The sequence below is a fragment of the Hydra vulgaris genome, chromosome 10, assembly GCF_038396675.1.
Source record: "Hydra vulgaris chromosome 10, alternate assembly HydraT2T_AEP".
Classification (NCBI taxonomy): Eukaryota; Metazoa; Cnidaria; class Hydrozoa; order Anthoathecata; family Hydridae; genus Hydra; species Hydra vulgaris.
In genome coordinates, this window is record NC_088929.1 from 16,413,856 (window position 1) to 16,441,343 (window position 27,488).

Below are 27,488 nucleotides of genomic sequence, written 5' to 3' on the forward strand. Positions count from 1 at the left end.
TCTGGGAAAGAACAATGTTTAATGGGTGATTTGAAGATTTTGTAAAGAATATTTTTCATGACGTCATAAGAGTCTATCACAACATTTCCATTTATACAGTCAGGTCCTACTGATTTAATTCTTTTTAATGATGTTTATAAATAATTTAATTCTTTTTAACTCACTTGTTTATAAATAAAAATCAAAATTTCTAAACATAAAATTTTTTGTTATGATGATATCATCACTAAAATTTGAGAAAAAATAAGACATGGTTTTCTTGGATTACAAACATCAAATATTCTTTTTTGGAATAAATATCATGACTTTAATTCTAAAAAAGCTATATATATATATATATATATATATATATATATATATATATATATATATATATATATATATATATATATATATATATATATATATATATATATATATATATATATATATATAAGTTATACACATAAGATTTACTCTCACTGATTAATCATTAATCAGTGAGAATAAATCTAATGTGTATCATACACATTAATTTAATGATTTCCAGTTTTAACAATTTTATTATAAGAAATAAGGAAATCATTATCTAAAATGGTATTTGAGTTAAAAGGGCACTAGATATTTCAATTTCTTATTTAAAATTTTGTTGCATGAAAGCTTGAGGAGTATCAAAAGCTACTAGTTTTGGAATATAGTTTGTTACATCTTTGTCTAAACCTATTGCTTTATGATGCTTCCAAATAACCAATCCATCAAGGCTAATAGGAACATCATAAAGCAGATAGACTTTAAAAAAGATATTTACCCATGAAAATATTAAGTCAGGAGGTACTAAATTGGATTAAGATGACAGCACACAAATGACCCTCTTATGCAAATATTACTTATCTACTTCTATTCCACCTTTTTTGTAAACCCCTTATCTGACTTATCTCTTTCTTATATATCTCTTCAATATTGTATCTAATTTTTAGTACTTTTTTTACTTAGTTCTGTAATGAATTAAAAAAATTCTTTACTTGTTTATTTGATATTTATTAACTATATTGACATTTTTCAACATTTTGAAACAGTTTTTTTGATTTAAGTTGTTTAGTTGAAGCAATAATAAAAATGTCGGGTAAATGGGAAGAATACTTTAAAGCTAGTTTTGAAGAGAAGTTGTTGATGTAAACATTCATTAATTGTTTTATTTTTTTTTTTATCCATAAATTTTCTCTTAACATTTATCAAATTTTTCAATTTAGTTTTTCAATTTTTTATTTTTCAACAGAAAAAATCATAATTCAGTGCCTTACTGATGTCAAAAGTTATAAACATTTTATTTCTGGTTTTTAGAAGTATGCCAGAGAGAGCTGATAAGTTCTTAACACCTGCTACTCGTCTCCTTGAGAAAAGAAGAGAAATATTGGAAATGGAGCAAGCTTTGAGTACACAAAAAGAAGTAAATTATATTTAGTTTCTTACTATTTAGTTTGTAAAAAAAGTTATTAGAATACACATTTAAATGTATAAAGTATAATATACCTTATATATTATTAGATACCTGGTATATATTATTCTTTTGAATATTTAGTATATGATTATAAACAAGAAACTCTATGATATATATTTTATCTATGATAAAATTTTGATATTATGATAGCAAAAACAAATTATTATGAATTGTTTCAAATTCAGAGATATTGCTAATAATTTTAAAAATGCGCTTTTGCATCATGTCAAAAAAACTAAAATTATTTGGAGTAGCAATATCTATATTGCATTGTTTCTTACAAGGAATGAAAAGATATTTTAACAATAAAGTACTAAAATTTAATTTGTAAGAATAACATTAAATTTAGACAGTAATTTATTTTTGTACTACTAGGTGCTTAGGCAAATTTTAAATTAACTAGTTTTGCCATAGACTTAATAAATAATTTTTGTAAGAGGTAGAAGATAATAATCAGAAAAGATGTATAAAGGAAAACTAATTATATTGACATAAGTACAATGTGTATATTAGATTTAAGTATTAAAAACACTGATTTGTGATTTTCTATCTAAATGGGATACATTAATTTAACATTGTGATTTTCTATCTAAAGGGGATACATTTAAGGGGATCTAAAGGAAATTACATTGTATTTGTTAAGAATTTTTTATTTTTTTATTAGGTTTACCTATAGTTCTTTATTGCCCTGTAGGACAATGATTTTTTTACACAGTCTGTCGTATGTCTTAAAAAAAAAGATAAAAAATAAATTCCGGCATATATATATATATATATATATATATATATATATATATATATATATATATATATATATATATATATATATATATATATATATATATACATATATATATATATATATATATATATATATATATATATATATATATATATATATATATATATATATTATATACATAAATAGTATTATATACATAAATATTATATATATATATATATATATATATATATATATATATATATATATATATATATATATATATATATATATATATATATAGATATTATGTAAATAGTGTATAAAAAATATACCATAATATGTCTAAAAATTGACCTTGAACAAGAAAGCATGTTGAAAAATTTTGCAAGTGTCCTGATGTAGTATTACATGAAAATGTCTAGATGTAAAAAGAATTAAGATAAACGAATAAATTATGAATAAGTAAATTACGAATCATCAGATGAAGGTGGTCTGGGAAACTCAGTAAATAATAATAGTTCAAAATTTTTAAATTTTTTGTGAAATTAAGTTCAGTATAGGACTTTTTTTAGAAAGGCCTACTAGCGATATATATTTTTTTGACAAATATAACAAACAAACAATTAAAGACTAAACTACTACACAATATTCAAATACTCAAAGAAATAAATAATCTTGATAGATTGCTTATTTAACTTTGAGCTTTTGAAGTCTGGTATTAAATTGGCATGGTATTATATACTAATATATTTATATTATCAAAATTAAAATGGTATTTTTTTTATAGGATAAGAATAGTTTCTATATATAATGAGAGTATTACAGTTGTTAAGAAGTACAACATAACAAATAAATATTCCCATACAGTATGCCTAGATATATAACTATCTTATAGCTAATTCAATTTTTTATTAAAAATATAAGTTAAATTGGTGTTTATACATATAATTGTGCTTTTAATGATCATGTACTAAAAATATACTAGAATAAAAGAAAACTATTCCAAACTTTATGCAAATAAAACTTAAAAAATGCTAAAAAAAAGAGTTCAAAAGTACCAAAAAACTCCATAAAAAACAAAAAAAATGCGAATTTTCACTATTTTACAGGCTTCGGCAGGAAGCGAGAGCTTTAGCTCTTGCCCACCCTCCCCTAAAATTGTAACTAAAATTAAAATCGCGAAGTCAAAATATAAATTAGTTGCATAATAAACTACAATGCTTTTTAAAAGTTACCATTGCTGCAACAACAACAAAAATTTAAAAAGAGTGCTGATTGAAGTGCAAATATTTTTGATTAGATTGAACTAACTTTTGAAAATAAAACTTTAAATTTTATTGATAAAGTATTACAATAAAAAAGTATAAAATATTTTTATAAGCAGTAAAAACTTTTTAGTCAAAAAAGATCTTTGTCTAATTTTTTATCAAATAAAAAAACCCAAAGACAATGCTTTTTTAAAGAATTTTTTAATGGCGCAATAAATGATGCTTGTTATGTATATATTCTTGTAACATTATTGTTACAAGCATATGCTTGTAACAAATATTTGTATTTAATAATTATTTATTTGTATTTAATAAACCTTTTTTTTTTCGTATTTAATAAACATTTTTTTTTTCGTATTTAATAAACATTTTTTAAATGAATAAACAGATAGCTCGTGCAAAAACCAAAAGCTCTCGTAAGACGCTGTTTAGAGGAACAACTTGCAGGACCTGCCATGTTCACTTTAGGAGAGGTTTTCTCCACACTTGCACTTATTTACTCCCGCCGAGGCTTATATATATATATATATATATATATATATATATATATATATATATATATATATATATATATATATATATATAAAGGTGGTTCAGAAACAATACTTTTAAAAAATATCTGCAGCTCTCACCTTAATGTGTTCTATATGATAAAATAGTAAATTTTTTTTTGAATAAAAATGATTTTTAATAGTGCCTCAGGCACCTTGAAGATTTATTAGGTCTCTAATATTAAAAAAAAGTTTTTCAAAATTATGTCTTGTTGGGTCTCAAAAGAAGAAAAATTATATACATAAAAATAATTATTATTTTGTAAAAAAGCATTGATGAAAATTATTTTAACTAAAAAACTTTTTAAAAATACATATTTTTTATTTTTAGTTAAAAAATGTCATTTTCTTGTCAGTAAAACCTAAAATAATATTTTTTTTAAAAAATGATGATTATTTTTGAAATTAATATTAGGGACTCATTAAATGTTCAAAGGTCTTGAGTCATCTCTAAAGATATTTTTTATTCAAAAAACTTAATTCTAGTGTTATTTTATCATATGGAACACATTAAGGTGCTAGCTGAAGATATTTGTCAAGTCAGCCAGTAATTTACAGTAAGTCAACATAGATTAAACAATCTTTCAACTGTTCTAGAATTTTCTAGAAAGTTAAAAACTAGGTTCAATTATAATTATAATTATAATTCAATTATAAATAGTTCTAGAAAGTTAAAAACTGGGTTCAATTATAAACCATCCTGTAGTCATACTGCAATTGGTTATCACATGCTTCACTATATTTATTTCTTTGTATTTTTTTTTTTTTTTTTTCCAGTTTTTTTACTTCTTCACTTGGGATTGATCCTTCTTTATGCAAGTATTTGCATTTTTTATAATTAATAGTTTTTAATTACTTTCAATTTCAAAGTTAAATAACATTTAACTTTTATAACATTTATGATTTAACAAATAAAAATAAAAACAAAATAAACTGTTATATACATTTCTCAGAATATAAATTTTTAATATTTATTAAAGTAATGTGGTGTTAAGCCTTTAAAGTGTTTCAAATTTAGATATGTAATTTCTTAAAGTTTCACTTAATTTATTTTTAGGAGTTTCAATTGCAGATGGAGAGTGTAAAGCAGCGTAGAGAGCAGTTAGATAGAAAAAAACATGAACTCAAAGAATCTCTTCTAAAATTTGACAAGTTTCTTAAGGCAATTAAAAGTGCTAAGTATTTAATTGATAAAAGGTGTTTAAAATTTTTTAATTAAAAAAAATATTGATAATAATAAAATGCTTCAAAAAAGGAAAATGATTCAAAGCGTGCACGAGCAATAAAGAAAATGACTGATGAAAGAGAAGCAAAACGAGGAAAAGAAAGAGAAATTGAAAAGTATACTGCTTATATAGATTTAGTTAATATTCATTATTGTCCCAGTTAACACAAAATGTTCAAGTACGTTCGATGAGCCTTGTGAACGTTTGAGCATGCTCTATGAACGTTTTGTGTTAGCTGGGTATCAGTTTAATTTATATATATACATATATATATATATACATATATATATATATATATATATATATATATATATATATATATATATATATATATATATATATATATATATATATATATGTGTGTGTGTGTATATATGGCTCATAATAAATATATATATAAACTGAATTATACTTGAAGTTTATAAATTGGTCTTTCTAATTTTTTTATGCTTAAAAAAAAAAATAGTATTAGTTAGTCATAGTTTGTTATAATTTATATTTTAGTATATGTTTTATATAAAACTGTGCATAAATAATAAGTGTAAATAAGCACAAAGATAATAGCAAATAGAATTGGTGGAGTTTTTATTTTCCTTTTGACAACTTTCTAAGCCCAATTTATAATCTTCGAATATCATTTACTCATTAGGCAGCATCATAAAACATCTTTTTCTATTTTTATAAAAAAATGAAAAATTTATTGATTTACAACAAGACCCTAAATGCCGAATAATATATTTTTTAAAAGTGTATGTATGTTTATATTTTTGAAATTTTTATATAACTTCACTTCTTTTAAGAACCTACATTTTTTTATATTATTTTTCTTTTTTATGTATTATATAAATTTTCTTTTTTTGTATTATATTTTTCTTTTTTATTTCATTAAGGGTCTAGTTAACTTGAGGTGGTTCCTCTAAATCTATTTAAATTGTACAAAAGTTTAACATAATTTTTAGTAAGAGCCAATGAATTTTTTTTATAATAAGATTTTTAATTATAAGCTATAAGTTGTGTAATATAAGTTTATTATATTACAAGGAAAAATAAAGTGATTGAAATGAGCAACAGATCCAAAGGTTTTTATGAGCTGCTTAATGATAGAATGATTGTTTTTTACAGAAAGTTTCTTACAGAAAGTTTCTTATAGAAAGTTTTTTTACAGAAAGTTGGTATGTGTGCAATGGAATTATCCTATTAGTTGTTTCATTTCAATACAAAATCTTTGTGGATTTTGTATTGAAAGGTCAGATCACTTTTTAATATTAATGTATCTAAAGACAATTTTTTAAAATTTGTCTGATTTCGTACCTGTAGTTTCTTAACTTATTTTATTGCTCTTTTTTTTATACTTTCTATAGTTTTAATTTTTCTATTTAAATACAAACATCATACATAGCTCCTATTTTATATTTCTTTTCAATATTTTAATAATAGCTTTTTGTTATTTATCATAAATATAGACAATATAATTTTATAAAAATTGCAGCTAAAATCTTTGTGTCATCTGCAAACATTGAAACATAATAATCTGTACAATTATCTGTTTAGATAATTGTAAAGATTCTAATTATCTGTTTGGATTTCACATTGCATGAAAGATTTGGTTTGGGCAAATGCAGTTTATATATGAAATACATTTATTAGAAGAAAAAAAATTGTTTTTTATAATAGTCTTTTTTTATGTCTGTGGGAAAGTTTAGAAACAACTGAATTTGACTAATATTTCAAAAAAGCTAAAACTTTTACTAAAATTCACAAAATAACAATTTTTCCAATAAAACAATTTCAACATTTAGTATTTGGTGGCATATTTATTTGCCTTTAAAACATCATCACAGCAAAAAGGCATTAATTCTACTAAATAAATGAGAACATTCTAAGGAATAACCATTTAATAACCATAGTTATTAAACCAACTTTTTTTTTAATTATTATGAAACACTTTCAACAAGGCTGCAAGCAACCACTATTAAGTTAGGAGTTACTAGAAAAAAAGAATAGAGTTATACAGCAAGAAAACAGTTGACAGAAGAGTTAAAGAGTTGAAGGTTGCATGAGTCAGGAAAACATGAAGATGGGAAAGAGTTCCAAAGAGTTGAAGTGCAAGGAAAAAAACTAGACAAATAAAAGTTTTTTGAGCATGCAGCGGCAGACACAGTAAAAAAAAAAAAGACTTTGATGAATGACAAGTCAAGGGAGAATGAGTTTTAATTGATGGAACTAGAGATGATAGCTCCTTTGAGCAGCCACCATGTAAGTATTTGTATAAAAGAGAAAGAGGTGCAGCTTTACCACAATGGGAAAGAGGCTCAAGCTTAGCAGACTGGGTCCAACTACATTTACAATGCGCTTTTGAACCTTGTCTAGAAGAGAAAGAACCAGCCCAAATATGACAATATTCCATACAGAGGCGAATAAGAGACTTGTAGAGGTAGAGAATGGAATCAGGAGAGAGAAAGTGCCAAGCACAATAAAGAGAAGCAACCTTAGCAGTTGCTAATTTAGCAATTGATTATATTTATGGTTTCCATGAAAGGTCAGTAGGAAATGATCCAAGAAGACATAAAGAAAAGGATTCAGTGAGAGGATTGCCATTTATTAGTATCAGAATGTCAACAGTCCTTCAATAGTTGTTTGCAGTAAAATATCTTTTTAATCAAAGCAAATAAATGGTCTTTGTTGGTTGTTTTCCTACCAACTAATTACCAGTCGATGTACTCCCAAAGATGCTCAATAGGATTTAGATCTGGGCTCTGTGAAGGCTATTTAAGAACTTTGATTTTTTGTGATTTAAAGTATTCCTTAACAAATCTGACACAATGCTTTGGATCATTATCTTGTTTTAAGATCCATTTGCGAGTCATTTTATACTACTTTGCATGTGGCAACATAACATTCTTTATGATGTCTAAATAACCTCTCTGGCCCATAATACCTTCTATGTGATAAATGAGACCCTCATTGTCACAACTAAAACATCCCCAAGCCATAACATTTTCTCCTCCATGTTTAACAGTAGGTAACTGATACTTTGGATTAAATCTGTCTTCTATTGGGTGCTTGACCTAAATCTGTCACTACTGAATAGCATAAACTTTGATTCATCAGAAAAATGGACTTTTGACCAGTCATTAACTGACCAGCTAATATAATCTTTTGCAAATTTTATTCTGGTTTTTAAATTTCCTGCAGATATCAGCGGTTTCTTAACTGGAAGACAGCCATGCAGATTATTTTGTTGTAAGCGGTGTTTAGTTGTATCAATACTACAGTTTGTGCCATAAAACTGATGCATAAATGAATTAAGTTTGACAGCAGTCTTTTGAGGATTATTCTCAGAATACTTTACTAATAATCTATCAGTCCTTTCAGTTGTAACTGTAGGTCTTCCAGTTGAGGATTTGAGTGAGGTTTGCTTTCAATAGATTTGCACAGACTAAATCTTTTCATAATGTGACTTATTCTTGGTTTAGAAACATTTTAAAGTTCAGAAAACTGCCTGTAAGTCATTTTATTTTCGACGGTTTTTATAATTAATTCCTTTATTTTCTTTGAAACTTCCTTAGTCTTTCCCATGCTTTTAAAATATCACTAAATAAGTGAATTATAAAATTTTACAAATATTTTGGCAATTAGTAATACTTCACTGCCATTGAAATATCTCACAGTAATTTGAGATATTTAAGAGGCAAGAAGAAGGAAAAATTCAGTCTTATCGCCAAGTCCCTTTAAAATATAGATAAAAAATTATGTTATGATGATAAATAACCCTTTTTTGTTACATCGCGATATAATAATGCAAAAAATACATATATAGATACAAATACAAATATAGATACAAATATAAAAAGACTTTTATTATTATTATTTTTAACTTTTATTCAATAAGGTTTCCAGTTTTAAATAAATAAAAGGAGATAAAACAAGAACAACAAAAGAAGGGAGGTTTGGAGCTAGTATCATAAACAATACTTATATGCTATAATGTATACTTCACATAAAATATATTTTTTTAGAAAGTTTTTTATAAAATACACAAAATTATAGTATAAAAATTGAATATAATATATAAGAAATATATCTATATAAATAAATAAATATAAGAAAATGTTTTTAAAAATTTAGTGTGTGAGAAGCGATCCACATTTCCAATAATTCTTACAGCATGTTTTTGTTTAATTAGTAGCTTGTAATTTTTAAAAACATTAGTGCTGCACCGAGCAATCTAGATACATTAGTGCTGCACTAAGCAACCTAGATACATTAATGCTGCACCAAGCAACCTAGATGCATTAGTGTTGTACTAAGCAATGTTAGCGTAATTTAAATAGTAATGAATAAAAGAAAAGTAAATGAATTTTAAACAAGCTTGTTTTAACAATTGTTTAGCAAATTTTTGTTTAAAAAAACATGATTTAATTGGGGGTATGATACTGTTTCCAAATTTTTGCACAGAAGCTTTTTAAAAAAACAGAATTAAATTTTAATTAACCGTTAAGTTTTACAACTTTTGTGGTTTGTATTATAAATTGAAATAATATAGAGCACATTTGGTAAAAATTTCATCTTATTTGAGAAAGTTTGTAAAAAGTTATGCAGTAAAAAATGAAAATAAAGTTGGTGTTTCTAAACTTTTGCATGCTACTGTATATAAAAATGTTAAGATATATATTAAGACACTGCAATGCACTTAAATATGTTTAAAAATTGAGTAATTGCTCCATCATAATTGTCTTGACTTTTTTTTGATTTAAGAAAGAAAGTGATTGTCTGTTGTCTTCTGTTTTATAACAAATTGTGTAACTTGGTTGCTGAAAAAACTCAAACTAATATACTATATAAATTAAATTATATATAATTTATTTTTTTTAAATACCAGCTTTATTCTAGACACTTATTCAGAAAATAGTGAAAAAAAAACAGAACAAACTTTTTTGCTGCAATTAATTTTTTTAAACATTTTGCTTCTCCAAATCTGAAGTCTAAATGAACTATGGCTGCTTTAGCAGCTCAAAATATGTGCAGTTTAAGTTGTAATCCTTGTTTATCATTTAGTGATTATGTTTTTTACAAATTAGAGCAGTTTTATGCCATTAATATTTATATAAAAAATTTTTATAGTTTATTTGATGATTCTATTTATATTTTACAGACTTGAAGAGGAGATGCGACAGCTGATAAAAACTAGGGACAAAATACAAAAAAAGGCAGAAAAATACTCTGTTTGTCAACGGTATCTAGATAAAATCATAGAGATTTCTGATGAAGTAAGTCTAAATTGTTAATATTTTTGATAATGGTTTCAGAAGTTTAATATTCTTCATTTAGTGTGCATGAGGCGGCATTTTTTTTTTATTCATTATTCATTTTTTTCTTTTTCTGAAAAAGCAGTATGGAATAAAGTATGCAAAAACAGTGAACTGACCTATATATGCTGTAGTATATATATATATATATATATATATATATATATATATATATATATATATATATATATATATATATATATATATATATATATATATATATATATATACTAATAGTTTTAATTTTGACATTATTTTTTTTTCATATAAGCAAAGGTTGCATAATTTTCCTCCTGGTTTAAACAGTTGCGTTTTATCAACAATTTTCAATATTATAATAGGGTTTGTATATCCCTTTTTTTTCATCTTCATACATAAGTTTGTAAAGCTCTGTTGAATTTGCATTACTTTCACATTTTAATAAGTTTTTGTGTTTGTACAAGCGGTTTTTTAAAAGTATTCTCTATTAGTCAAATATAATTAAATCCACTATCTTGTGGTGAAGTTTTTATTTTACAGCTGTGTACTATGTTTTTTTCGAGACATTTTCTATCTGAAGGGCATTGCAAAGTTTGTTGTCAGTGGCATAGTTGGTTGGTTAGGGTGTTAGTACCAGATAAGGTTTTTTTACTGTGGGTAGTGATAATATTTTTGATGTTAAGAAAATAGTTGTAGCCTACTTTTAAATTGTTTTTGTTAAAGATTTTATAAAATTTATGTGATTATGTGTAAGACCAAGTTCAAGAGAATTTTTAACTCTCTTTTTGCACTTAACGTAACAAGAAACATCTCAAGAATTTATTTGAACTTGGTTAAAAAACACTTTCCAAAATTGCATAAATTTTATAAAATTTTCAAGAATTGAAACTATTATTGTGATCAGAAAGCTATTGTTTGAATTGATTTAAATGGTAAAAATAGTCATAAGAAAGTTTGAGCTAGACTGTAGAAGTTAAAAAGTCATTTAAAAAATTATTTAAAAAAACTAATCTTTAAAATTTATCTGTGTGTAAATACATAAATGAATATGTGTGCATACATAAATTGTCGATTGATTGATGATGTCGCTTAAATGTAAAAAAAGTGTTGAAAAAAACTTATTTTTACCATTAAAGTCTTTCAACTACTATATAAGGATATATATATATATATATATATATATATATATATATATATATATATATATATTGATTGTTTATGCATCAGGCCTTGTTATAAAGCCTTACGTCTTTTAAATTTTACATACAAAATGCAATTTCTATGTGTAAAGCCATATACCTTATGCCAAAACTTTTTTCAATTAGATTATTTAAACAGTCTTTTAAAATAGTTTATGTGGAAAATATTAAGCAATAATTAATTGTAAAAAAGTATTTGTGAAATATTTTTTTTATTAGATAAGAAAAACAGATAGTTAAATAAAAAATTTGTCTATTTTCTGTTTCAAAAAAAAAAATTAATTTCAATTTATTTTATTATATTTAAATTAAATTTATTATTAAATATTAATAAATATAAGTTTATTTTATTAAACTTAATTTAAATTTTTTTTTTAATTTTAAAGCGCTCCATTTTACAATTTGTTTACTGCTAAAGTTTCCAAGCTATGTTAAAGGAAATTCTTTTTAACAAACTTAATTCAAGTTACTTTAAAATATTTGTATCACATTCAACTATTTTGTTTCGCAACTATCTGTTTATTTACTTATAGTTTCAAGTCAATAATTTTTAATCCCATTACAAAAGTGCTAATATACAAAAGTGCTAAATACACTTATAACTGTATATAAATGCATTGCCAGATTAATCATTATCAAGCCTGTAGCCAAAATTATAAGGTTTATTAAAAATATTTTAGAGAATTTTTTTAGTAAATTTTATATAAAAAGTTAATGAAAAGATGATTGTTTTGATTTTGAAATTGTTTTTAACAAAAGTTATTTCTTATTCATTAATTTTTAGATTGGTTATAGAATGAACGTTGCATAGAAATGATTAACTAGTTTATGACTAGTATGCAAAGGTTTTGTTAAAGCCAAAATGTTAAAAAAAAATGTCAGTTTTTATCTATTTTTTGACTTCAAAGAAGTTCATAAAAAATAATAACCATAAAAAATTGCCCTCTCATTTAAAAAAAAATAACATAAGACGAATGTTTCAAGAAAAAATAGTGTAAGTTTAAATAAGAGTTTTTTTAAATAAAGAAAATTTATATTTTTTTTATTAAACAACATATTTAAATTTTGTTAATAATTTTTTTATAACAATATTGTTTAATTTAAAGATATTTTATAAATATTTTACAAAGATAAAGACTTAAAGTGATTTTTGATGAGGTTTCAAATTAAATTTAATTACAATCTGGGACTTTAAAATACGCAACTGACATAATTAAACTTTTAACAATGTAAATTTGTTTATTGAGTAAAGTTACATTTACTTGTGTTACGCTTTTCCATTACAACAAAATTTCATTACAAGACTTGATGTATTTTATTTAAATTAGAATAGTACAAAAACTCTTGTTCATAAAACAGTGCTCAATATTACAATAGTACAATAATATAATAATAAAGGAATAAATGTTTAAATTTTGTTTAAATGAAAAATAACATTTTTAAAAGTACTTTAAAAGTTTTGTGCCATACACAGCAATCATCAGATATTTAATATATAAAAAACCACTAGAAAAAACCATTTTAATAAAACTTGTTTACAAAAGAATTAAAAATTGCGTTAGAATGAATTCTGATGTAATAAAAAACCATTTAGTTTTAAAAAAGAGCAGCAGAATTTTGTTGGAATTTCGACACTTAAAAATAATCTCTTCTTTTTCATTGAGCAGGTTGTTTTTATTGTGATATAAAATTTTAAATTTTATATCACAATTAAAACAACCTGAAAGGCAGAGGTTAAAAAAATGTTGTTTTTATAGGTTTACAGCATTTTATAATTTACCACTTTATTGCTTGTTTTATGTCCTTTTTTTCTAAATTCCAAATCTTCTTAGAATGCTTGGTATCTTTTCTGTTTTTCACCGCATAAAAAGATATCTAATGAGTTGTGTATCTAAGCTTGAATAGTGTCTCACTGATACCAAAATATATTTGAATGTGTGAAATATTAGAGTAGTTGAAAAATTTATGACATCCTCTCCTCCTTTAATTTAATTTTTGGTATATATTGAAGTTTTTTGGGTATAAATTGAAACTGAAAAAAAATACTTTGTAAATTATATACATATATATATATATATATATATATATATATATATATATATACATACATACATACATACATACATACATACATACATACATACATACATATATATATATATTTATATATATATATATATATATATTTATATATATATATATATATAAATATATATATATATATATATATGTATATATACACAGATACACATATTTATATGTATATACAGGGGTGGGTGCAGCTTTTTTTGATATTTGAGATTATATGAGTATAAGCGTTTATATATTTATACTCATATCAAATGAGGATGCTTTGTAAAAAATTGCAATGACTTTAGCCTGGTAAGTATTTTCATCATTAATTTTTACGAAATTTATATTCATCAATAAATTTTAAAATACATAAAAAAATCTCTTAGCGTTCAAAAATCATGGCCTTATTAATTTTGTAACCCCCTTAAATTGAGGGGGTTTAAACTTTATATGATCATAATTTTTGAATGCAAAGAGACTGTTGTATGAATTTTAAAATTTATCAATCAATATAGATTTATTTGAGAATAGTTAAAAAATTATTTTAGCAACTTGTTGCTCTCCTATTATATATATGTATATATATATATATATATATATATATATATATATATATATATATATATATATATATATATATATATATATATATATATATGCAGATGTATATATATATAAATATATATACTACATACATACATACATACATATATGTATATAATGTATTATATATATAGTATATAATATATATATATATATATATATATATATATATATATATATATATATATATATATATATATATATATATATATATATATATATATATATATATATATATATATATATATATAGTATATATATCTTTAATATATATATTATATTAAATATATATATATATATATATATATGTATATACAGTGCTTCCAGAAAGTATTAGCGCACTCGTAATTTTTTTATTATAGACAACTTCAAATCAGTATAAATTGTAAAGTAATTTTAATTTTGAACTAGTTTTTTTTTTTAAATGAAAGGTAAAACCAATTAAATTTAGTTATAATGTCAAATATTGTCAACCTGCTTGTTTTTTTTATGAGTTAATTAGAAGTTTAATGATTACTCGGAAAAATGTCTGAAATTAAGCGTGCAAAAGTATTAGCGCACTCATTTAAAATATATTAGCACACTCGTTTAATTCATTTGAGAAAAACTTTCTTGGTTAATTTGTGTTAAAACTCTCTGCTGATTATTAATAGTCAATAAAAAATGTAAGAAGAATAAATTGAAGTTGCGGAAATATCATTTGAAATACAGTTAGTTAATACTTTAAAATTGCAACAACAAAAATATGGGTTTAAGGAGCATAACAATTGAAACAATGTGGCAAGTTGTTGGCCTGAACAAAAGTGGTCAAAGCAATCAAGAAATCGGACGTCAACTTGAAATCAGTGAATGCAGCGTTAGAACAACGCTCAAAAACTATAATGAGTTTGGAACAGTCAAAGACACAAGTCGCTCTGGTTGTCCCAAATAAATGTCAGAAAGAGACGAAAATAAAGCAATTATGCTTGCTAGACGCAACCCAAACATAAGCATAGCCGAAATTGCCTCAGACCTGAATACAGCGTTGGGTGCACATCAAGTAAGCCATTCAACAATTAGCAAGCTTATGAAGAAAAAACTTCTCAATTCATACCTTGCAACAAAGAAGCCACTATTAAGTATCAAAGACCGTCACAAGCAAAGAAAATGGTGCAAAGAGAGAGCTGCATGGACTGTAGAGCAATGGAGAAAGGTAATTTTCTCGGACAAGTCAAATTTTAAACTTATTAATCGCAAGAAAAAGGTTGTCGTGAAGAGATACAAAACGAAAAATATAATCCTCGTTTTTTTATGTCAAGAGTTCAAAGAGGAGGAGGTTCAATTAGCATTTGGGGCTGCATTGCTGGATCTAGCAATGGACTAGCGCATCTTTACATTGATCGCCTTAATCAACATCGATATAGAGGGATATTAGAAGGTTATTTAAAGCCATCAATGGACGTTTTCAAGGCTAACTCCACATGGCAATTTCAACAAGAAAACGCCCCATTCCACACAGCACGCTCAATAAAGCAATACATGGAAAAAAAATGGTTTAATCTAATGCCTTGGCCCGCTCTCTCACCTGATTTAAATCCTATTGAGAATCTTTGGAGTTGGATGGACTGCAAATTAAAAAAAAGCAAGCCCACTAACTTGGTGCAGTTCAAAACGCAGATGCAAGAGTTGTGGAATACCCTGCCACAAGAATTAATCAGAAAACTTATAGATTCTATGCCGCGCAGAGTCTTAGCATGCCTTAAAAACAAAGGTGGTCACATAAAATATTAAACTTTCTTACCATCTTTGAAAAACTGTAAGTGCGCTAATACTTTTGCACACTTTTTTAATATTGTTTTTATCACTCTTGTTGTATTCTAATTAAGTTCAAGATAATAATAAAGAAATATCCTTTATATATTTGACAATTAGTATTTCTGCTTTATTTTATGAATAAGTTAAAAAAAAATTATCAATCAGCCTTTTATTGCTTTATATATATATATATATATATATATATATATATATATATATATATATATATATATATATATATATATATATATATATATATATATTATGTAGTGCTGTTTTTTTAATTTAATTTTGTAATTGGTTTTAATTATAGTTTCAAGAACTTCGAGAAATCACTGCTCGTTATGACACCCTTATCAACACTCACAATGTATTTTTTTTTTTTTTAAATATTTTTTTTTTATAAATTTAGTTTAAAAATTTTTTTGTTAAAGTTTTTTAACTGTAAATCTTGATGGAAAAAATATCATTTAGAATGAGGGACAGATATAAACTGAAATAAATATATAAATAAAAAATATAAGTACATTTAAAATAACTAGATGTAAAAGATAGATAAAATACTTGCTACTTTCAGGTTTGTTGGGGAAGTATACTGATAGCATTAAATTTTAAATATTGTGTCATGGCTGATATTGTGTGCTAGTATTAAATTTACATTGTTTCTTTTACCAGATTTTTGTATTTCTCTTAACATTTATTCTGAGCTGTTAAATTTTTAATTCTTAGGAACTGCTAGCAAGAGAAAACAAGCATCAAGATGATATCGAAAATGAAAAATCTAAACTCAGTAAATTTGTTGAGGTTTATTTTTTTTTACATTTTTTTTTATTTTTAATATTCATGTTTTTGTTTTGAAAATTGAACAACAACAATAACAACAAAAATAATAATAACAATAACATAAATAATACAGGGTGACCAGAAAGTTCTGGCACAGTAAAATTGCCATAAAAACGACTAAATTTAAAAAAGGTGAATAAGATTAAAAATAAACTTTATTCTTACATCTAACAATCACATTACAACATTAGATTTAGAAATAACCGCCTTTAGCTTTGATACAGGCCCTAAGTCTCTTGGGGAAATCATTGACTGCGGCGTGCAGGTATTCTAAAGAAAGATTATTCCATTCCTTCTGAAGTGCTCGGCGCAAAGAGTCTAAATTCCTATGAGGGATAGAACATGCCTTGGTCTTCAAAACTGACCACACGAAATAATCCAATGGGTTGAGATCTGGCGAGTAGGGAGACCCTTCTTGAGCGCTGATAAAATCAGGAAAATTGTTTTTGCACCACCCTTTAACGATTTTTGCCTTGCGGGCAGGAGCTGAATCCTGTTGCAATGTCTAGGGTTTTGTACCAAAGTGTGATTGGGACCATAGAAGTACTTCTTTTATGAGGACATCATTTAAATAGTTTTGACTGTTAATTTTAACTCCAGAATCCACAAAAACTAACGGAGTTTGGCCATCCAAAGTTATCTCTCCTAAAACCATAGCGGATTGCGGATTTCCTTAACGAGAAGCAATTCTACCCTTCATGTTTGCATCACTGATACTTCTGGACAATATCTGATTATTTTGATGGTTTAAGAAAGCTTCAACATTGAATAAACATTCATGAGTGAAAACAATTCCTGAGTAGTGCTCCAAAGAAAAATGTTTGAGCAAAAGCTTGCATCATTCCATTCTTACTTTCTTCATATTGTCTGTGAGAAGATGAGCTTTTTGGATCTTGTATGGGATAAGTTTTAGCTTATCCTTACATATTTTTCTTATGGATTCACAACCTATTTGCAAATCATTTGACATTTTTCTCATCAACCTCCTTGGATTTTGATGAATTCTATCTCGCACTTTTTTGATAATAATTTTGCTACTTGATGTCGGTGGTCTTCCACTTCTAGGCTTGTCTTGGGTGCTGTCTGTCTCCTTTAAACGTTTTAAATTGTTATAGACAGTTCTTCAAAGAATTTTAAGTCTTTTTGCTATCTGCTTCAGTGCATCCACTAAAGAACAAATGCTCTATAGAAACTCGATGGTCTTTTGTGACTTTCATACTAAAAATAAAATAAATTTAAATAAAAATAATGCCTGAATACGGTTAAAAATTGACATAGGAATGAAATGGAAACAAAAGTATTGACAAATAATACATTTTATTAAGTCTAATAAACTAATAAGTGAGTGCCAGAACTTTCTGGTCACCCTGTAAAATATAATAACAATGTTTTTAGTAATAATACTGTCATATAGTTTCAAATATAATTGAGTTACTAGTTTTGACTATCTGTTAACATTTGAACAACAAATTATTAATTTTTTGTCATTTAATCAAATTTTAAAACAAAAACAATTTTTCATAAATACCGAGCTTTTAATGAATTAAATTATTTTAAAAATAACCTTTCAACAGCCAACAACTAATGTACTTTTTAATTTGTTTAACCTAGATGTGATAAAGTATACTAGATGTGAAGAAATATATAAGATATATTTACTAGAAAAAAATATTTAAAAATTAATAAAGATATTTTTATATTATAGTTAAATTTATATTTTATTTATATTTATTATTTTAATTTATATTATTATATTTATATATTATATTACATTTATATTTTATATTATATTTATATTTATATTATAAATGTTTAGTAAATTAATTAAAATATTTTTATGTTTGAAAATTGATTCTTTAAGTTTTAAAAGTTCTTAATAATGCAATAGTATTAATAAAAATAGTTAATTAGTTTAATTAAAATTTTATAATTTTGTTTTAAGTTTTAAATTAAAAGTTTTGCTTGTTGGTGTAGGTCAATAGTTTAAAAAAATCATGTTAAGTTACATGAGTTAATTATATCTATTACAGTTTAGTTTTCAAAAACATTTTCTGTCCTTAAGGGCATTTATTTTTATAATAGATAAATTATTTTATAATTATATTGAACATTGTATTGAATTTGGCAAAAAGATTTTGGCAGACAAACATGAAAATTTTGATATGTAAAAAGATTTTAAAAGAAAGATTACCTTACCCGTGGGAACTAAACTAAATCTAAAGTTTACAAGCTCCAACCAATACTCACAATTAAACTTAGGGTTTTATATCAATTTTTTTTTCCTAAGTAAGATACCTTTATGGCTAAAGAGATTTACCTGCATCAATATAGCATCAGTTTAATGTTGTGGAGATAAAGTCTTGATGCAATGCATTTTTTAAAGAAAAGAGGTATTGGAGATAATGGTTCTACCTAATGCTTAAAGACAATGGTTTAAGTTCATATGATAAAGCTAAATATATTTTCAACGCTTTTTATTTTATAAATGTAAATTTAATAAATGAATAAAAATTGGTACTAAAAATAGACATTAAGGATAGAATAGAACTTGTAATAAAAAAAGTAATTTTAGATAATAGCTTTCAGCATTTATTTTATGCTAATTTTGAAATGGATTTGTTTTATGGTTTCCAGTAAAGTTCAGTTGTTAAAAGTTATCTGAGAAGATGCAAAGAATTAGATTCATTAAGCATATTGTCATTTGTAGATTGGAATATCAGAATTACTTATTTTTAGCTCCAGGCACATTACAGTAAAGAAATTATATTTAAATTCAGTGGAGGAGATTAAATTCTTATTAATCAAAAAGAGATTAAAATTTGAACTATCTTCAGTACCAATTATTTCTCTCTTAAAGCAATATTAATGCTATCCTTGATACACAATATTCTCTTTTATTTAAAGTAAACTCTGGGTTACCACAAGGTTTCACAATTACATATTCTAGGTATGTGAATGATAAAAAGACTGCGGAGGAGAGTATTATTCACCAACTGTCGAAAAGACAATCTTCGCTAAGAAGCTGCAGGGAAAATTACTGTTTATTAAGAGACTGTAAAAAAGATAATATTCACTATGAGACTTTTGAGAAGAGTGCTGTTTGTAACTTTAGTGTTCTAAACTTAAACAATGTTCTTCACATAGATTGATAGTGGTCTTAGTTGACGTCCTAACTTTTCTAAATGATTTTTTAAATTATTCAATCTTAGTTTAATTTTAGTTCAATGTTTTAGTTTTATTTTTTTATTTTTTTTAGTTTTTTTGTTGCTTTTAAATTTAAATCACATTACTTATTGTTATAACAACATATATTATTATTTTAAAAATTATTATAAGTATTATAATTTAGTTAATTATTATTATTACTAAAAATAGTATTACATATAATATTTTTATTTATTTTAGAAAAAAAATAATGAAATGCTTAGCTACAACAATCAGGTATTCAGATTTCTATTTGTTAGATTGCTAAATAATGAAATAATGGTTCTGTTGCAATATCTATTGCAATAACAAGTTGTTGCAATTACTAACTTATAATATCCAATTGTTGACACTGGTTAACAATAATTTATAAAGTATTATTAATTCATTAAATTTTTTCAAATTTTTTGAAAAAGATGAATTTTAGATGACTAATTTGTGTTATTTTACTTTAGTTAGCTCAGCTTCAAACAGAACTTGAAAAAGAACAAAGCAATGCTTTAAAATGGTAATTTCATTGTTTTTTTGTTTTTTTAACCATATATTTTGTATGACCGCATATTTTATTGTAATCATATTTTGTGTGACCACATATTTTATTGCAACCATATATTTTGTGTGACCACATGTTTTATTGTAACATATTTTGTGTGATCACATATTTTATTGTCACAAGTTAATATCAATGTATCACTTGGTTTTGTTTCTTTCCTGGAATACACTAGGTATCCAAAACCTATCAAACTAGCAAATTAAAATGAATGAATGACAAATTGAAATGAATGAATGACAATAAGTACTTAAACACTATTATGTAAAACTGTAAAGATAAAAGTATCAGCAATAAATTAATGCGCTGTGGATATAAATAAAAGAAAATAGATGATCAATTAATTAAAGCTGTTCATATTTTTAATATTTGTACTGAAACTGAATTTGGTTGAATACTTATTACAGTATTACTATTATTAATTGATTTTTTTTTTTTTTACTTTAAGTTATATATTAAGTTGAATTTGATTCAAGTTAACTTGTTTAGTTTTTATAAAGTTTATAAAATTTGTTGTTGTAATGCTACTTAAGCACATAAAATTTTAAGTTGTGGTTATGTAGCATTATGTAGTTTTTGTTATTTAATTTACTGTTTCTCATTTCATGTTCTATAATATAATTTAATTATACTTTTATATTAATAATTTGCAGCCATAACCTTTGCAGTGATAGCAGCTGCACAGCGATATAGTATTGACTCAATTAGTTGATAAATACAAAGAGATTGAATTTTATCCTATTCTTCCTTCAATGATTTGAATATGAAAGCTTTTAAACTTGATGATCTCCCATAAGTGTTCCATTAGGTTCAAGTTGGGTGACTGAGAAAGCCACCTTAAGCCACTCACATTTGAAGCCAAAAATCACTGTTTTGACAAATTAAATGTGTGTTTAGTGTTATTAAATTGCTAAAATATCTAATTTCACAGCATTGTTTCTTCAGCATATAATAACAAAAATTGTTTTCTAAAATGTCCTTGTAAATAGAAGCATTTATATTTATTTTGATCTTGACCAATGGATTGACTCTTTGCGCAGAGAAAATTCCTTAAACCATCACACTTCTTTTACCATTTTTTACCGTTGGAATTTAGTAATGAATATTGTTTCTTGTAAAATTGGACATTGTACATGTTGTCATCGCTTTCAAAAAGATAAAACTTAGACTTGTTTGAGGAAGCTAGATTAACATTTAGCTTGGTTTTCATCCTTTACCTTGTGTGCAATATCAGCAGCAGTTTTCATGATATCCACTGTCGACTAACATTCAATGATGCGGTCTAATTTTTTTAGATATTTTTCTTCCACTACATAAATGATCTTTAAACTATATCCAACAGTATTTTACAATAATATTGTATACGATTGATTTACATATTAATAATAGTTAAGCAATTTTTTGAGAAGACTTTCCTTTTTTTGAAAGTTTTATGACTCTCACAAGTTTGGATTTGTTTTGAACACCCTTCTGCTTCAATATATATTATGTGGCCGGAAACTTTTGCTCATGTAGATATGATAATTATAATAATAAATACTTTCACAAATGTGAATAAAATTTTTTTACTATTTTATTTTGTTTCCTTTATTTCATTCCAACATCCGATAGTGATTAAAAACCATTAGTCATTTTTTAAATTGAGTACAAAATGTTAGTGGCGAGAAACTTTTGCATCCCACTGTATATATATATATATATATATATATATATATATATATATATATATATATATATATATATATATATATATATATATATATATATATATATATATATATATATATATATATATATATATATATATATATATAGTTATTATGTATTATTTAGATTATAATAAGCTAAAATAGTATGGTGTAATTATATTCTTATATATGTGTATATATATATATATATATATATATATATATATATATATATAGTTATTATGTATTATTTAGATTATAATAAGCTAAAATAGTATGGTGTAATTATATTCTTATATATGTATATATATATATATATATATATATATATATATATATATATATATATATATATATATATATATATATATATATATATATATATATATATATCTTAGAGGGGGACTCAGAGTGGACGCACATACAAAATACAGCTGCTAAGAAAACCTTGTTGTTGGGGAAAATTAAAATGTAAGTGCTTTTTTCAATAATTATACAAATAATAAGAGAAGATTAATTATTCCTTCAAGGAGATCTGCAAGGCTTTCTTTGTGTATTTAAAGGTTGTGCATTTATTAAAAATTCTAATATTTCTATTTTAAATTCTTTCAGTTATGTGTGTTTTTTCATTATTTTTAAGTATAGTTATTGTATATTTTTGAAAAGGAGACTTAAGAAGAACTTATACTAAAAAAAACTTGGGGGTTTCAAATTTTATTTTTATTTTGTATTAAATTTTATATCCAATCCAGTATCAAACTAGTTTGCTCCAAAAGCAAAAGAGTTCATTATATATTATTAGACATTGTTATATATTATGTAGATTTAATTCAATTTAAATAAAATGTCTAGCAAATTTTTAGTTAGACACAGTTTTATTTTACATTTCTAATGTTATGGCGCCTTGTACGCAACACTTGTAAGGAAGGAGGCATATACTTAGTTAAATGTTATTTATAATCTTAGTTAAATACTGCAGTGCTCTTTAAAAGAAAAAACAGATTATAGCAATGGGGTTAACAGTTTTTTGTCCAAATAATGTTTAAATTGACTAATTGAAACATTATTTGGACAAAAAACTGTTAACCCCATTTTTATTTGACATGTGATAGTAGCTTATCAACTAATGTTTACAAACTCACTCCAAAAATACCTAAAAAACTTATGGTTTTTACAACTATGCAAAAAAATAAAACCTGTAAATTACGTGTTAGAAAAATGTGAAAACAAGAGTGAACTCCATAAAAAAAATTCCATATTCCAACTGTAAAAAAAAATAAAATTCCAACGGTAAAACATGGCGGAAGAAGTTGGTTTAGGGAATTTCTCTCTGTTTTTTCTATGAGCATGAGTATTTGGAGTGAACTCCAAACTCCGCTGATGCTTGTAGAAAAAACTAATGGTATAAAACTTTTTTTATCATGAAGGAACAGTTACCGCAAACGTATGCAACTTAGTTGAATGATGAATAGCATACAATTGACTTTAGGTTGATATAACAAGTGATGATTGCTCACTTGAGCAGTTACTGTGGTAGTATTTGTAGAGAAGAGAAAAAAAATGCAACAACAATGGAACAGAGTTTCAAGCTTAGCAGGTAGGTTTAACAACGAGATTTTTGGACCTTGTCTAAAAATAAAGGGTCTTCCTAGTAGAATCAGCCAAAAGTATTCTGTACAAGGATTTATAAAGGTAGAAAAAGGAATCAGAAGTATAATACGACAAGGACAAGAAAGAAAGGTAATCTTAGCAAATACTAACTTTGCAATTGCTTGTATAAATTGTTTTTTTTATAGATTAGAAGTGAATGATAATCGGAGAAGACATATTGTGGAGGTCTCAAAAAGAGTATTTTCATTCACCAAAATAGAATGTTAACAATATTGCAATAAATTTTTGGAAGTAATTTCACAATATCTTGCAAAATATAATGCAGAAAAGAATCTTTCTGTTTTAACAGTTAACAAGTCAGCAGTAGAACGAGAGAATCAAAATCCAAATGCATCAAAAAGTTAGCTATCTGAATAAGAGATCAGACAAAAAATTTGAGCTTTGATCCTGCAAGGTCAGTGGTACTGGAGCCAAGCCATTCAGTGTAATAAATGGCTTGGGTCTGGTAACGATTAAAGTGAAACAATATTGCCTGAGGAATAAAGAGAAAGGGGTGGGTTATTAGAAACAATATCAATTTTATTAGAAACAATATCAAAATAAGTGGAGAGTTGCAAAAAAAGAAATCAATTAAGAAAAAAAGAAAGATTAATGAGTGAAAAAGAGCCAAGTAAAACCACATGAAAATAATTCAGACAATTTAAACCTAATCAATGAAACAGCTTAATTTAAATTAGTCTTAGAAAAAGCAAGTAGGTCTAGTGAATTTTTCATGATTCAAGGGATGAAAAGTTATTTCAAAGACCATGTTTATTTGTAAAAGATAGAGTGAAGTAGTTTAGTGGTTTAAATTTTTTTTTTAATCTTTTAATCTTTTATTTTTATATTAAGTGCTTTAATCATTTTTTTTATAATTAGAAAACTTGACTCAATCATTGATCGAGCAAGACATCATAAGCTATGAGTTATGTGGTTGCATCATTCCTGCTAATTAACCGCAACTTCTAATAAAAGATTCATTGTCTCAGCAATGCACACTAAAGCACTATCAGGGTCACCTTCTAGGTGAAAAGTTAAAACTATGATATTTTACAGCTGTTGATGGATCAGCATCTCTGAGAGATAGAAATATGTATATTTATATTTAAAATATTTCTTCTTTCAAATAATTAGAAATCGTCATCTCTTAATATTTTTTAACATAAGTTTACAATGCTTTTCAGCCTGTATATTTATTTTAAAATCAATACTTTTTTGACAACTTCTTCCAACTTATATTAATTAATTAATATAAGTTGGAATAAGTTAAAATTTATTTTTTGGAAAAAATGGCAAACACTAAAAGTTGTTATTGATGCAGGATTAAACTCAAACTTGAATTTATTTCTGATGATGAAAGAGGATAAGAAATTTAAAAAACTGAGGATTGAAGTCGAACTTGTAACTAAAGATGATGAGAATGGTTAAGGTAGTTGAATTATGAAATATGGCGACTGTTTTTTTGTTTTTCCTATTTTTTTATAAATGTTAAGGTAACGTTGTTAATTTTTTTGTTGATTTAGTGTTGATGTTAGTTTTGCTTTGAAAGATAAAAGACAAGATATGCACTTTACAATAATTTGATTTCTTGTTGATGTGTTTTTAGGCTTCCGAATTTTAGATTTTCCTTTGAACCCATCAGGCATTTTTTTAATAGAAATCAAAACACTAAGCAACGATTTTTTGAAAAATAAAAGCTGAGACACTAAATTGGCGCCAGATTTATGACCAAGCCATTATCAGTAATCAAGACAAAATGAGCGCAAAATGTAAACAATAAAATTAAAATGTAAACATCAAAGGAACGGCTAAATAATTTTTAAAGAAGTTTTAAAGAAACAGTTATGAAAAAATCTATAAATCATTCTAATTGAAGACCTTGTGAAGAAGAAGACACAAGAACTTTTCATTTCATGCTTGCAAGAATAACAATGAAAGTCACGAAGAACTAATTTTGAGATGAAACACAATAAACACATTTTGTATATATATTATATATAAATAAACTGATTTGAAAATGAAAGTTTGAAATTTCGTAAAGTTCTTATTAAAAAGTATTTTTTCATACTGACGTGAACAAATATTTGTTAATAAAATTATGTTATATGAAATAACTGTGATTATTTTTAAGTGGTAATTGGTTAGCAGATTATACTTAAGTATATGACATGTAGTATGCACTAATGACTACTTAAAGTATGACATCATGTGAGTCATTAGAAGTGTCACACTAGATCAGGAATGGCAAACTTATAACATGCATGTCACATGCGACTCACAAAAAAGTTTTACATGACTCAATTTTTACTTTTTTTACATAAGAGAAAAAAAACTCCAAAAAATATGAATTGCAAAATTAAACTTTTTTTATTAACGTAACTAAATATTGGTAACATGCAAACTAATTTTATAAAATTTATTTAAAAAAATAGAAAAACCTATAACGAAAAGTTCTCCATCCCTGCTAGAAGTATAAAATGAACTATAATAAACTACATCGAAACTGCTGTTAACTTTTATTAATTTATTCGTCTTGATTTACAATTTTACTTATATGACTTTTTTTTATAAACTCTATAATCCTACTTGAGATCAGTGCAGGCGTTACTTTTCTTGTCGCTCTTGTCGGCAACAAGAAAATAGACCTTACTTTTTTTGTCGCCCTTGTGCAAATCTTTTCCACTTGACAAGAGCAACTTTATAAACTTATGGTATAAATATAGTATGGTAACTCAAAATATTGTATAAATATGGTATGGTAACTCAAAATTTATAATTTCATCAATAGGGCTACTCACAATTTGTTCCAGTTAATCAATAAAAATGCAAAAGAAGCGGAAACAGTCGAAAGCACAGTTGAACAGCTCAATAAGGTTTGTAACGGCTTTATATTCAATAAATGTTTTTCGTGTTTCTGCAGGGAATATACTTGTTTATTTTTGTATACTGTTATATATATATATATCAATATATATTTATATCTATATATATATATATATATATATATATATATATATATATTTTATTATTACTTAAGTATCTTTTAATTTTTTTTTTTTTTTAGATTCAAACTTTTATTCAAGATCTTTCGCAAATAACAAACGAGATAAAAAGATCGGAAAATCTAAACCTAATATAAAATCTGTTCTATAAAAATTGTTGCTGTGTACTTTTCTATATAAGTTGTTGCTGCGTACTGTGTTGTATAAATTTTGTTTTGTATTGTTGTTGTGTACTGTTCTATATAAGTTGTTTCTTTGTGTTTTTTTTGTACTTTTGTTGTGTACTGCTGCTGTGTATTTTTTATCATCTTTAAGCTGTTTTTTGGAAATATAACACCTGTTTCTCAG

General features: G+C 24.8%; 1 protein-coding gene across 1 annotated transcript; it reads left to right on the top strand.

Moving 5' to 3' along the window:
- The first annotated feature begins 994 nt into the window (after positions 1 to 994).
- On the top strand, positions 995 to 27,488 carry LOC101236409 (coiled-coil domain-containing protein 42 homolog). Its single transcript, XM_065807373.1, is given in 12 exon segments — positions 995 to 1,151; positions 1,321 to 1,426; positions 5,078 to 5,182; positions 5,276 to 5,361; positions 10,402 to 10,516; positions 16,517 to 16,573; positions 16,933 to 17,007; positions 20,452 to 20,487; positions 20,706 to 20,769; positions 22,887 to 22,959; positions 26,927 to 27,011; positions 27,203 to 27,488. Coding segments are annotated over 12 exon segments (933 nt in total). The 5' UTR covers positions 995 to 1,095; the 3' UTR covers positions 27,278 to 27,488.